The 12,913-nt window shown below is 39.6% G+C and overlaps 1 protein-coding gene across 1 annotated transcript; it reads left to right on the forward strand.

The window, feature by feature from the left end:
* Positions 1-8,658: 8,658 nt before the first annotated feature.
* LOC132103792 (THAP domain-containing protein 10-like) lies at positions 8,659-10,947 on the forward strand. The gene is made up of 4 exons (XM_059508882.1): positions 8,659-9,132; positions 10,101-10,253; positions 10,427-10,625; positions 10,760-10,947. Exons 1-4 carry the CDS (start codon positions 8,779-8,781, stop codon positions 10,945-10,947), a joined length of 894 nt encoding a protein of 297 aa, XP_059364865.1. The 5' UTR covers positions 8,659-8,778.
* Positions 10,948-12,913: the final 1,966 nt, after the last annotated feature.

The following is a 12,913-nucleotide window of genomic DNA, read 5'->3' on the forward strand; positions in this document are numbered from 1 at the left end:
GGCTCATAAAGATCATTAGTGACTTGACTTTGTTCATGAAGATCAACTGTGACTTGACTTAGTTCATGAAAATCAACTGTGACTTGACTTAACTCATGAAGTTCAACTGTGGTCTTAACTCATGGAGGTAAATGGTGACTTGAATTGACTCACGACGAACATTGGTGACTCTGGGCTGACTTTGTTCACGGAGATCAACTGTGACTTGATTTTGTTCACAAAGATCAACTGGGACATGACTTTGTTCATGAAGATCAACTGTGACTTGACTTTGTTTATGAAGATCCTTGGTGACTTGGCTTCGTTCATGAAGATCAACTGTGATTTTACTTGACTCTGAACGGTTGAAAGTAACTTGACTAGACTCTGGAAAAATCAACAGGGACCTGATCAACGGGCACTTGACTTATGAAGTTTAACTGTGATTTTACTTTACTCATGGGTGTTAATGGTGACTTGACCTGACTCTGGACGGTCAACGGGGACCTGACTTGACTCTGGGAATTTTACATATTACATGCAGAGTTTTTAGGTCCTATAATTAACACCTCTGTTTTTTTTTCTTTAGAATTTAGCAGTAAGAAATTACTCGTCATCCAGTTTTTTATGACAACTATGCATTCCATTAGTTTTTCAAATTGGTGTGTTTCACTGGGCCGCGAAGACATACAGTATAGAGCTGAGTATCATCAGCATAACAGTGAAAGCTAACACCATGTTTCCTGATGATATCTCCCAAGGTAACATATAGAGCATGAAGAGTAGCGGCCCAAGTACTGAGCCTTGAGGTACTCCATACTGCACTTGTGATCAATATGAGACCTCTTCATTCATTGCTACGAATTGATGGCGGTCATATAAGTACAATTTAAACCATGCTAATGCACTTCCATTAATGCCAACAAAGTGTTTAAGTCTATGCAAAAGAATGTTGTGGTCAATTGTGTCAAACGCAGCACTAAGATCCAATAGAACTAATAGAGAGGTACAACCACGATCAGATGATAAGAGCAGGTCATTTGTAACTCTTAGGAGAGCAGTCTAAGTACTATGATACGGTCTAAATCCTGACTGGAAATCCTCACATATAACATTTTTCTCTAAGAAGAAATAAAATTGTGAGGATACTACCTTTTCTAGTATCTTGTACAGAAAAGTGAGATTCGAGACTGGTCTATAATTAACTAGTTCTTTGGGGTCAAGTTGTGTTTTTTTGATGAGAGGCTTAATAACATCCAGTTTGAAGGTTTTGGGGACATATCCTAATGACAATGAGGAATTAATAATAGTCAGAAGAGGATCTATGACCTCTGGAAGCACCACTTTTAGGAGCTTAGATAGTATAGGGTCTAACATACATGTTGTTGGTTTAGATGATTTAACAAGTTTATACAATTGTTCCTCTCCTATAGTAGAGAATGAGTGGAACTGTTCCTCAGGGGGTCTATAGTGCACTGTCTGATGCGATACTGTAGCTGTTTTTTTCTTTATCTTACGATCACTCTCTGTTTTTTAAAGTGATAAAATATAATTTAATTCACACCATATTTCTGATATTATTGATCAATCTTATCAGATTAATTTTGATCGTTCACTTTTATTTGTATTCATGAGTGCATTACATCTGCATTGCGTTAGCACTCGTTAGCCTGTCATTAGCGTTTTCATTCGAACATATCGCTGTTTTCTTTTCTCCTCTCTCTCGCTTCAGTTTTTCACAAGTTCATCAAACAACTGTGGTAAGAATATTTCATCAAGCACGGTGAGTAATGGCTTCTCCTGCTATTGATATTTGCACCTCTTGCCACATGTACAGTTTATCTATCTCTGTCACAGACGAGGGATTCACATGTGATAAATGCTGGGAAATAGTTAGGCTGACAGAGAAGATTTCAGAATTAGAGACACGCATCCAAACTTTAATTGAGGACAGTAAGAATGTTAGAGCTCTAGATACGGCTTTGGATGCGTCTTGCTCAGGGTTTCCTGTACATTGTTCAGGTCCTGCAACAGAGCCACTGCAGCAGGGCAACTGGGTGACAGTGAGGCAGCATAGTCGTGGGTCAAAACACCACTCTTCTGTTCCGATCAAAACATTAAACAGGTTCTCCCCACTCAGTGATGCACCCACTGACAAACTTGATGAAAGTGCTCTAGTTATTGGCGATTCTATTGTAAGGAACATGAATATAGAGACACCAGCCACCATAGTCAAATGTTTACTGGGAGCCAGAGCGCCTGACATCTTGTCCTATTTAAAAGTGTTGGCTAATGCTAAACATAAATACAGTAAGATTGTTATTCATGCCGGCGCTAATGATGTTCGACTTTGCCAGTTGGAGATCACTAAAAATAACATTAAAGAGGTGTGTGAACTTGCAAGCATGATGTCAGACACTATAATATGCTCTGGTCCCCTCCCTGCTTACCATGGTGTTGAGATGCATAGCAGATTGTCATCACTCAATGGCTGGATGTCTAAGTGGTGCCTGCAGAATAACATAAGTTTCATAGACAATTGGACTAGCTTTTGGGGCAGACCTGACCTGTTGAAAAGAGATGATCTTCAGGAAGCAGACAAACTGGCTAAACCGACCATCTGCTAGCTGCCTCACATCACAGAGGTTAGTTAATTCTCAGCACATAGAGACTCTTTCACCTAGATATCACACTATAGAGACTGTGTCTCTTCCCCAAACTAGAAAATACAAAAACATCCAAACCAATTTAAGAGTAACAATTTAATTGAGGTTCAACAAATAAAAAACACATGCAATACGGATAAACAAATGATAAAGCTTGGCTTATTGAATATCAGATCCCTTTCTACGAAAAAAACTTTTTGTAAATAATATGATCACTGATCATAATCTAGATGTGCTCTGTTTGACAGAACCCTGGCTAAAACCTGATGATTACATTATTTTAAATGAGTCCACCCCACAAGATTACTGTTATAAACATGACCCGCATCTAAAAGGCAAAGGGGGAGATGTTGCTTCAACAAACAAATGTTAATGATAAATCCCCTGTGATGTTTGTACTGGATACTGTATACAGGCCACCATGGCACCATACAGACTTTATTAAAGAGTTTGGTGATTTTACATCCGAGTTAGTTCTGGCTGCAGATAAAGTTTTAATTGTTGGTGATTTTAATGTCCATGTTGAAAATGAAAAAGATGCATTGGTACCAGCATTTATAGACATTCTGAACTCTATTGGGGTTAGACAACACATTTCAGGACCTACTCATTGTCGAAATCATACTCTAGATTTAATAGTCACAAGGAATTGATGTTGATAGTGTTGAAATTATGCAGCCAAGTGATGATATCTCAGGTCATTATTTAGTTTTGTGAAAACTTCATATAGCCAAAATTGAAAATTCTACTTCTTGTTACAAGTATGGTAGAACCATCACTTCTACCACAAAATATGGCTTTTTAAGTTATCTTCCTGATGTATCCGAATTCCTTAGTCAAGTCAAGTCAAGTCACCTTCATTTATATAGCGCTTTAAACAAAATACATTGCATCAAAGCAACTGAACAACATTCATTAGGAAAATATTGTGTCAATAATGCAAAATGACAGTTAAAGGCAGTTCATCATTGAATTCAGTGATTTTTTCTTCTTCTAAAAGAGAAGAAAAGTAATCGAATCTAGCAGTTTTTAATGCTTTTCTGTAGGATAGGTTACTTTCCCGCCAAGCAATACGAAATACCTCTAGTTTTGTTTTCCTCCAGCTGTGCTCCATTTTTCAGGCTGCTCCCTTTAGGGTGCGAGTATGCTCATTATACCATGATGTCTAACTGGTTTCCTTAACCTTCCTTAAGCGTAAAGGAGTAACTGTATTTAAAATGCTAGAAAAGAGAGAGTCCATAGTTTCGGTTACATTATCAAGTTGTTCTGAGGTTTTGGATATGCCAAGGAATTTGGATACCTCAAGAAGATAACTTAAAAAGCAGTCTTTTGTGGTAGAAGTGATGGTTCTACCATACTTGTAACAAGAAGTAGAATTTACAATTTTGGCTATATGAAGTTTGCACAAAACTAAATACTAAATACTAAATCACTTGGCTGCATAATTTCAACACTATCAACATCAATTCCATGTGATCGTATTACATCTAGAGTATGATTTCGACAAAGAGTAGGTCCTGAAACGTTTAATGCCAATGGAGTTCAGAATGTCTATAAATGCTGATCCCAGTGCATCTTTTTCATTATCAACATGAATATTAAAATCACCAACTATTAAAACTTTATCTGCAGCCAGAACTAACTCAGATGTAAAATCACCAAACTCTTTAATAAAGTCTGTTAGGTGCCCTGGTGGCCTGTATACAGTAGCCAGTACAAACATCACAGGGGATTTATCATTAACATTTGTTTCTCTGGATAATGTTATATGAAGCACGATTACTTCAAACGAGTTATACTTGAAGCCTGCCCTCTGAGAAATCCTGAAAACGTTGTTATAAATTGAAGCAACACCTCCCTCTTCACTCTTCATCATATTACTGAGACTGCTCTCCTTAGAGTTACAAATGATCTGCTCTTATCATCTGATCGTGGGTGTATCTCTCTATTAGTTTTATTGGATCTTAGTGCTGCGTTTGACACAATTGACCACAACATTCTTTTGCATAGACTTGAACACTTTGTTGGCATCAGTGGAAGTGCATTAGCATGGTTTAAATCGTACTTATATGACCGCCATCAGTTCGTAGCAGTGAATGAAGATGTATCCTATCGATCACAAGTGCAGTATGGAGTACCTCAAGGCTCAGTACTAGGGCCGCTACTCTTCACGCTTTATATGTTACCCTTGGGAGATATCATCGGGAAACATGGTGTTAGCTTTCACTGTTATGCTGATGATACTCAGCTCTATATTTCTTCGCAGGCCGGTTAAACACACCAATTTGAAAAACTAATGGATTGCATAGTCGATATAAAAAACTGGATGACGAGTAATTTCTTACTGCTAAATTCTGAAAAAAACAGAGGTGTTAACTATAGGACCTAAAAACTCCGCTTGTAATAACCTAGAACACTGTCTAAGACTTGATGGTTGCTCTGTCAATTCTTCGTCATCAGTTAGGAACCTAGGTGTGCTATTTGATCACAACCTTTCCTTAGAAAGCCACGTTTCTAGCATTTGTAAAACTGCATTTTTCCATCTCAAAAATATATCTAAATTACGGCCTATGCTCTCAATGTCAAATGCAGAAATGTTAATCCATGCATTTATGACCTCAAGGTTAGATAATTGTAATGCTTTATTGGGTGGTTGTTCTGCACGCTTAGTAAACAAACTACAGCTAGTCCAAAATGCAGCAGCAAGAGTTCTTACTAGAACCAGGAAGTATGACCATATTAGCCCGGTCCTGTCAACACTGCACTGGCTCCCTATCAAACATCGTAAAGATTTTAAAATATTGCTTATTACTTATAAAGCCCTGAATGGTTTAGCACCTCAGTATTTGAATGAGCTCCTTTTACATTATAATCCTCTACGTCCGCTACGTTCTCAAAACTCAGGCAATTTGATAATACCTAGAATATCAAATCAACTGCGGGCGGCAGATCCTTTTCCTATTTGGCGCCTAAACTCTGGAATAACCTACCTAACATTGTTCAGGAGGCAGACACACTCTTGCAGTTTAAATCTAGATTAAAGACCCATCTCTTTAACCTGGCATACACATAACATACTAATATGCTTTTATTATCCAAATCCGTTAAAGGATTTTTAAGCTGTATTAATTAGGTAAACCGGAACCGGAAACACTTCCCATAACACCTTGTGTACTTGCTACATCATTAGAAGAATGGCATCTACGCTAATATTTGTCTGTTTCTCTCTTGTTCCGAGGTCACCGTGGCCACCAGATCCAGTCTGTGTCCAGATCAGAGGGTCACTGCAGTCACCCGGATCCAGTACGTATCCAGACCAGATGCTGGATCAGCACCTAAAAAGGACCTCTACATCCCTGAAAGACAGCGGAGACCAGAACAACTAGAGCCCCAGATACAGATCCCCTGTAAAGACCTTGTCTCAGAGGAGCACCAGGACAAGACCACAGGAAACAGATGATTCTTCTGCACAATCTGACTTTGCTGCAGCCTGGAATTGAACTACTGGTTTCGTCTGGTCAGAGGAGAACTGGCCCCCCAACTGAGCCTGGTTTCTCCCAAGGTTTTTTTCTCCATTCTGTCACCGATGGAGTTTCGTTTCCTTGCCGCTGTCGCCTCTGGCTTGCTTAGTTGGGGACACTTCATCTACAGCGATATCGTTGACTTGATTGCAAATAAATGCACAGACACTATTTAACTGAACAGAGATGACATAACTGAATCTAATGATGAACTGCCTTTAACAATCATTTTTGCATTATTGACACTGTTTTCCTAATGAATGTTGTTCAGTTGCTTTGACGCAATGTATTTTGTTTAAAGCGCGTTATAAATAAAGGTGACTTTGACTTTGACTTTGACTTCACCTTTTAGACTCGGCTCATGTTTATATTAGTAATCTTGGGGGGTGGACTCATTTAAAATAATGTAATCATCAGGTTTTAGCCAGGTTTCTGTCAAACAGAGCACATCTAGATTATGATCAGTGATCATATTATTTACAAAAAGTGTTTTCGTAGAAAGGGATCTGATATCCAAAAAGCCAAACTTTATCATTTGTTTATCCATATTGCATCTGTTTTTTATTTGTTGTACCTCAATTAAATTGTTACTCTTAACTTGGTTTGGACGTTTTTTGTATTTTCTAGTTCAGGGAACAGACACAGTCTCTATAATGTGATATCTAGGTGAAAGAGTCTCTACAGTATGTGCTGAGAATTAACTGACCTCTGTGACATGAGGCAGGTAGCAGACGGTTGGTTTAGGAAGTCTGTCTGCTTCCTGACCTGGGCCCCAGTTAGTCAAGAATAAACTCTAAGACTATTTGCCATATTTCTTGAGAGAAGAGCGGCGCCACCCCAGGAGGGATGAAGGCCATCTATTTACAACAGGTCAGGTCTGCCCCAAAAGCTCATCCAATTGTCTATGAAACCTATGTTATTCTGTGGGCACCACTTAGACATCCAGCCATTGAGTGATGACAATCTGCTATGCATCTCATCACCATCGCAAGCAGGGAGGGGACCAGAGCATATTACAGTGTCTGACTTCATGCTTGCAAGTTCACACACCTCTTTAATGTTATTTTTAGTGATCTCCGACTGGTGAAGTCATTTATGCGCAGACATAAATAAAAATTTTACTGTATTTTTACATTTAGCATTAGCCAGCACTTTTAAATTTGCCAAGATGTCAGGCACTCTGGCTCCCGGTAAACATTTGACTATGGTGGCTGGTGTCTCTATATTTACATTACGTACAATAGAATCGCCAATAACTAGAGCACTTTCATCAGGTTTCTCAGTGGGTACATCACTGAGTGGGGAGAACCTGTTTAATGTTTTGATCGGAAGAGAAGAGCATTGTATTGACCCATGACTACGCTGCCTCACTGTCACCCACTTGCCCTGCTGCAGGGGCTCTGTTGCCGGAACCGAACAATGTACATAAATCCCTAAGCTATATGCATCCAAAGCTGTATCTAGAGCCCTAACATTCTTACTGTCCTCAATTAAAGTTTGGATGCGTGTCTCTAATTCTGAAATCTTCTTGGTCAGCCTAACTATTTCCCTGCATTTATCACATGTGAACCCCTCATCTGTGACAGAGATAGATAAACTCTACATGTGGCAAGAGGTGTAAATAACAATAGCAGGAGAAGCCATTACTCAGCGTGCTTGATGAAATATTCTTACCACAGTTGTTTGATGAATTTGTGAAAAACTGGAGCGAGAGAGAGGAGAATAGAAAAGAAAACAGCGATACGTTCGAATGAAAATGTTAATGACAAGCTAACGAGTGCTAACGCAATGCAGGTGCACTGCACTCACGGATATAGAATAAGAGTGAACGAACAAAATTAATCTGATAAGATTAATCAATAATATCAGAAATATGTCGTGGATTAAGTTATAATTTATCACTTTAACCTGTTAGCCAGCACCCCCCATTATAGGACTCACAGCTGAAAGTGCTCTACCCAACTTATAATTGTAACAGTTTCCTACTTCAGTATGTTACAAACATAATTTTGGTGTCTTTGGAAAAAAGACCCTTTTGGCTTTACTTTTTATCAACCAGATTTGATAATGCTCAAAATTATTAAAAGCTATAGACACTGAAGTGCCTTGATTTTTTTTTTTACCACACATAAAGGCCATGGTGCAGGTTTTTTTTTTTTTTTTTTTTTTTTTTTTTTTTTTACACTTTTCTAGTTGGTAATAAACATTTAAACAGTTATCCATTGTATTTGATGTTGTAAAGTATTACAAAAAAGAAATATAATAAGGAAAAGTAGGTGATATTTTAGCGGTTAGCGATGATTCTTATTTCTCCCGCATGCATTCCATGACGTCACATGAGGCACTAGCTAGCAGACGAAAGCCCGCCATTGAGAGAGAGTGAGACGAGTAGTGAGAGTAACAGCTAGTGAAAGAGTGACAGTGTCAGATATATAAGTAAATAGACAGATATAGAGATAGATAGACAGACAGACAGACAGATAGACAGATATACAGATAGATAGATAGATAGATAGATAGAATAACATAACATAACATAAAATAGATAGATAGTGAGAGATAGCATAGCATAACAGATAGCTTAGAGAAAGAGTAGATAATAAATAGATAAAATGGTGTATCGCTGTGTTTGTGCCGGGTGCAAGAACTCCAGCAAAACTGGACATAGGGTCCATTGTTTCCCTAAGGACAAAGGGATCTTCCGAAGCTGGGTGCAATTTGTCAAGATTAGGCGGGCAGATTTTTCAGCTAGCTCTGTCACCGCCTACTCGAGAATATGCAGCGCGCATTTCAACGAGGAGGATTACCACTCAGGGGACGCCAAGATGGTCGCACTTGGTTTAAAGAATGAGAAAATGGCAAAGTTAATTCCTACCGCCGTGCCGTCTGTGAATCCAAACCTCTCTGCTTGCCCTGTCCCGAGGTCAAGAGACACCACCATCTGCCGCAAGCGAGCTATTGCCACGGTAAGCATCATGCTAACGTTAATGTTTACAAGTTGCGTGTTAGCTAGCTCTGTGTGTATGTTCCCTTTGACACAGCCTCCACTACAAACAAGATCACTCAGACGTTAGAAGAGCATATTTCGTGATTCACGAATATGAGCCAAAACCATATTGCCCTGTAGTAAATGTCCATATCGTCATGAAAGCTTCATGGCTAGTGTTTGGATCAGTGGTGATGATCATCAAGCGGCTTTCACAATAGTGTGTTTGCGTTTTGTGTTAGTCTGCTACGGTTCTCTTTCACATATATTTGACCGTGACCGTGTCGCCAGGGCTGTAGTGGAGGCTAAACGCAAGTAAACGCAGTTTACCCACCGCTGAAATGTCAGAAACAGTTTATCCACTTCTCACTTCAGAGTTTAGCTACCTCTCAGTAAATTCACTACCTCATAGAGTTTATGCACCACATGTACTCTAGACATCTATTACCACTAGTATTGGTGTAAACATTTAACAGTAACCTTCAACATCATCAAATATGTTCTGAATGTCTTTTATGTATTTTTTAAAACATTGAGTAGCGCATATCAGGGTCCACTGTACTGTAATCTAAGTTTTTTAGCCTTTTTTAGCCTCTTAGCCTTTTTCTCACCCACTCACACTGTTTTGATTTTGGTACAGCTGTGCCATAGGTTATTGTTTCCACTGGGAAACTAGTTGTAGCACACACGTCCCGATTTATTGATGAACTTATGCAATGACTGGGAATATTTACTTATCGTCTTGGCATTTCAAAGATGATAAGTAAATAATTCTTAGTACTTCCAAGTTGAAAATAAATGATTAAATGTTTCCATGTACCCCTGCAATGTGCTTGTGTACCCTTGGTTGCTAATCACTGATCTAAGTATTCATAGTGTACCCACCTCTTATTTCACCACTACACCCTTGCATTTCGCTGACCCTTTTTTTATATTTGTTTTCGCAAGATGTTGACAGACGTCTCACAGCAGGAGACCGTGGACAGTGTAGACACTGTGGAGAGTGTCGATACTGGGGATCAGCCCTTGCCCTCCTCCACTTCTGACGCTGAGACACAGTGTTATCTGAAGCCCCCCCGATGGTCTCACGATAAATCTTGGGTATTTTAAGGGGTAGATATTCTGTTTAAAACATTGCCAGTATCTATGCAAGCAGGACATTTCCATACACATTGATTAAATCAATACATAGCCTACACCAAAACATAGCCGCTTAGATTTGCCATAATTGTCACATGTTTGGGTATGTTTACTGCCTCTCCACAGCTGTGCAGGTAAACCTGAAGCCCAAGATGGTCAGTGTAGGCACACAGACGTCATTTAGCCCACAAACCTCCACTCCCCTCGCTAGTCCAGAACAGACAGATGAAGATGATAATGCCTCTGTCATCAGTGAATTATCATGGGCGCCCGAAGAGCCGATGCATGAGGAGGATGAGGAGGACTTGTTTGATGAGGAGCCACCTTACACTTGTGACCCCAACCACAAGTGAGATAATTTAAAACCAATATATACCATTTTGAATGCTCTTTTTTTTGTGTACTGTAGTTTTAATGACAGTGGCAATGATCTTTATACAGCATTATTATTATTATTATGTCTACAGGTTATGCAACATCATTGATGAAGGCCCCTCGGGAAAGCTACACCAAATCACCTGCAGCTCTTCGAGAGGTTAGCGCCAATTTGTCCTCCGATGCACCCGCCCCCATCGCCAAATCCTTCGAACAGGTTCCTAAGGAGGAGGCCGTCAGCCTCTACCTAGCCCGGCAGTCACGCTACAAAAAAAACTAATTTCACTTTTTTTTTCTTTTCTTTTTTTCACAGACAAGTCCAATGATTTAGCTGTAAGTATTTATCTTTTTCTCCTTCTGTCCCTGTCCTCTCATTTGGTGGTGGTTTCCTGCATGCTGCATGTTTTGTTTTTTCTTTGTGTGCTGTTGCTTTGGTTTTACTTTGCACAAAATTACTTTTTTTCGTCTTTGTGGCAATAATTGTCGCTGTACCCCATTCAAGGGGTCCTGCATGCTGCATGTCTGCTCCTCTGTCCGTTATTTGCATGGAATTTGTTGTATGTAATTAAAAATAATTTACCAATCATTTTAACTGTGCCTTGTCAACCTCTGTGTGCGGTGTTGTCTGGGCTCACTGTGTGTCTGCTTGATGTGCTTTTGCATGCGTCACTGTGTGCGTGTGTGTGTGTGTGTGTGGGGTGGGGGGCTCACTGTGTGTCTGCTTGATGTGCTTTTGCATGCGTCACTGTGTGCGTGTGTGTGTGTGTGTGTGCGTGTGTGTGTGTGTGTGTGTGTGGGGTGGGGGGCTCACTGTGTGTCTGCTTGATGTGCTTTTGCATGCATCACTGTGTGTGTGTGTGTGTGTGTGTGAAAGAGAAAGATCAGTTGACCCTCAGGTAAGACCACAATATTGCAGGCAAAAGAAACAATGTGCAAACGTTTCAGTTCTAGCCCTTCATCAGTGTTCCTTGTAGGTTTTGTGCCTAACCATTTTTTTTATATAGATTTGTTTACTTCCAACCTGTGTCTTTGTTCAGTAAATGTTTAAATGTTCAGTAACCATTACAAGAAATGCCAAATAAACAGTTTTTTCTTATCAAAATCCGTGTGTTCTGTGTACTTTATAACATTTTAAGGGTAATTGGGTGATCACAACAGAATAAGCAATTATTTTTATTCATTTTCATCCAAACGAGGCCATTGAAAGCCCTGATAGGTCTGGTCACCACTTTGGAATTTTTGTCTGATGGTTGAAACCACACAAGAGGGTATAGGCTTCCTTATACTCCTGCCTAAAACTCCATAAGCCCAGCGTATAGCCTGTCTGTACGCAGTGTACCGGTATTGCCTAGGAATAAGTAGGAAAGATTTTTAAGTTTAAAACTCTGTAAGTAAGTTGTAAATGTCATTTTAAGCCTGTCTCTTATGCATGTTTATTGTGTATGCAACACATCTCCTGACACCAATTAGCTGTTGTTCAAAGGACTCAGTGTAAAAAGATTGGTAAAGTAAACATAAACCATGAACATACTCGTGCGTGCTGGCTTGAAGGGGACCATGATCCTGCCTGAAGTGTGAGTATGCTATGTGTAGCACAAACGGATTCAGGCAGCATGCCTCAAATCCAGGATGCTGCGTAAGGCACGTTACATCTGCTTAGCACTATCAACAATAATCACACTGAAGACATGACCAGCCTACTCGGCGTCAGATACGTTTGCAAACAACATTTTCACCGGAGAAAGAGGTAAAAGCTTATAAATAAACACTAGGTGATTATTAAATGTAATTATTAAATGTAATATGCCTTCTATTTATAGATCGTCTGACTAAGTTTACTTATCTGAGCCAACGACATAATCACTCTCACTAGATATAAAGAGAACGTTGACTTTCACTCGATGCTATTCACTGAATGCAAAAAGAAGTTTGTTGTATGCACTGCTGTTCATAGACTACTATCTCCAGCAGTCATTGCTGGGTTTCTAAATGGTAGCAACTCTCCAGTCATTCTCCTCTAACCATGCATTTATTTGTCTTTGACGGCCATCAGCTCTCGGTATTTCCTCATTCGCCCTCTCACGTCTAAACGGTTCGAAATTATATGGCTGTGGGCCATCATAAATGTTAACTGTGGGTCTTGCCACCTCTTCCTCATCCCAGTTAGACGCCATAGTCAGTGTTAGAAATAGTTCTAGTAGCTGAGCAAGGCTGAGGAGGCTACGTTCCACCACGGCTGCCTCATG

The sequence above is a fragment of the Carassius carassius genome, chromosome 24 (assembly GCF_963082965.1).
Source record: "Carassius carassius chromosome 24, fCarCar2.1, whole genome shotgun sequence".
NCBI classification, from domain to species: domain Eukaryota; kingdom Metazoa; phylum Chordata; class Actinopteri; order Cypriniformes; family Cyprinidae; genus Carassius; species Carassius carassius.

Coding starts and splice junctions, on each gene's coding strand:
- LOC132103792 (XM_059508882.1), top strand. CDS start 8,779: ATGGTGTATCGCTGTGTTTGTGCCGGGTGCAAGAACTCCAGCAAAACT. Junction 9,133..10,100: donor GCAAGCGAGCTATTGCCACG/GTAAGCATCATG, acceptor TGTTTTCGCAAG/ATGTTGACAGACGTCTCACA. Junction 10,626..10,759: donor TGAGGAGCCACCTTACACTT/GTGACCCCAACC, acceptor TTATGTCTACAG/GTTATGCAACATCATTGATG.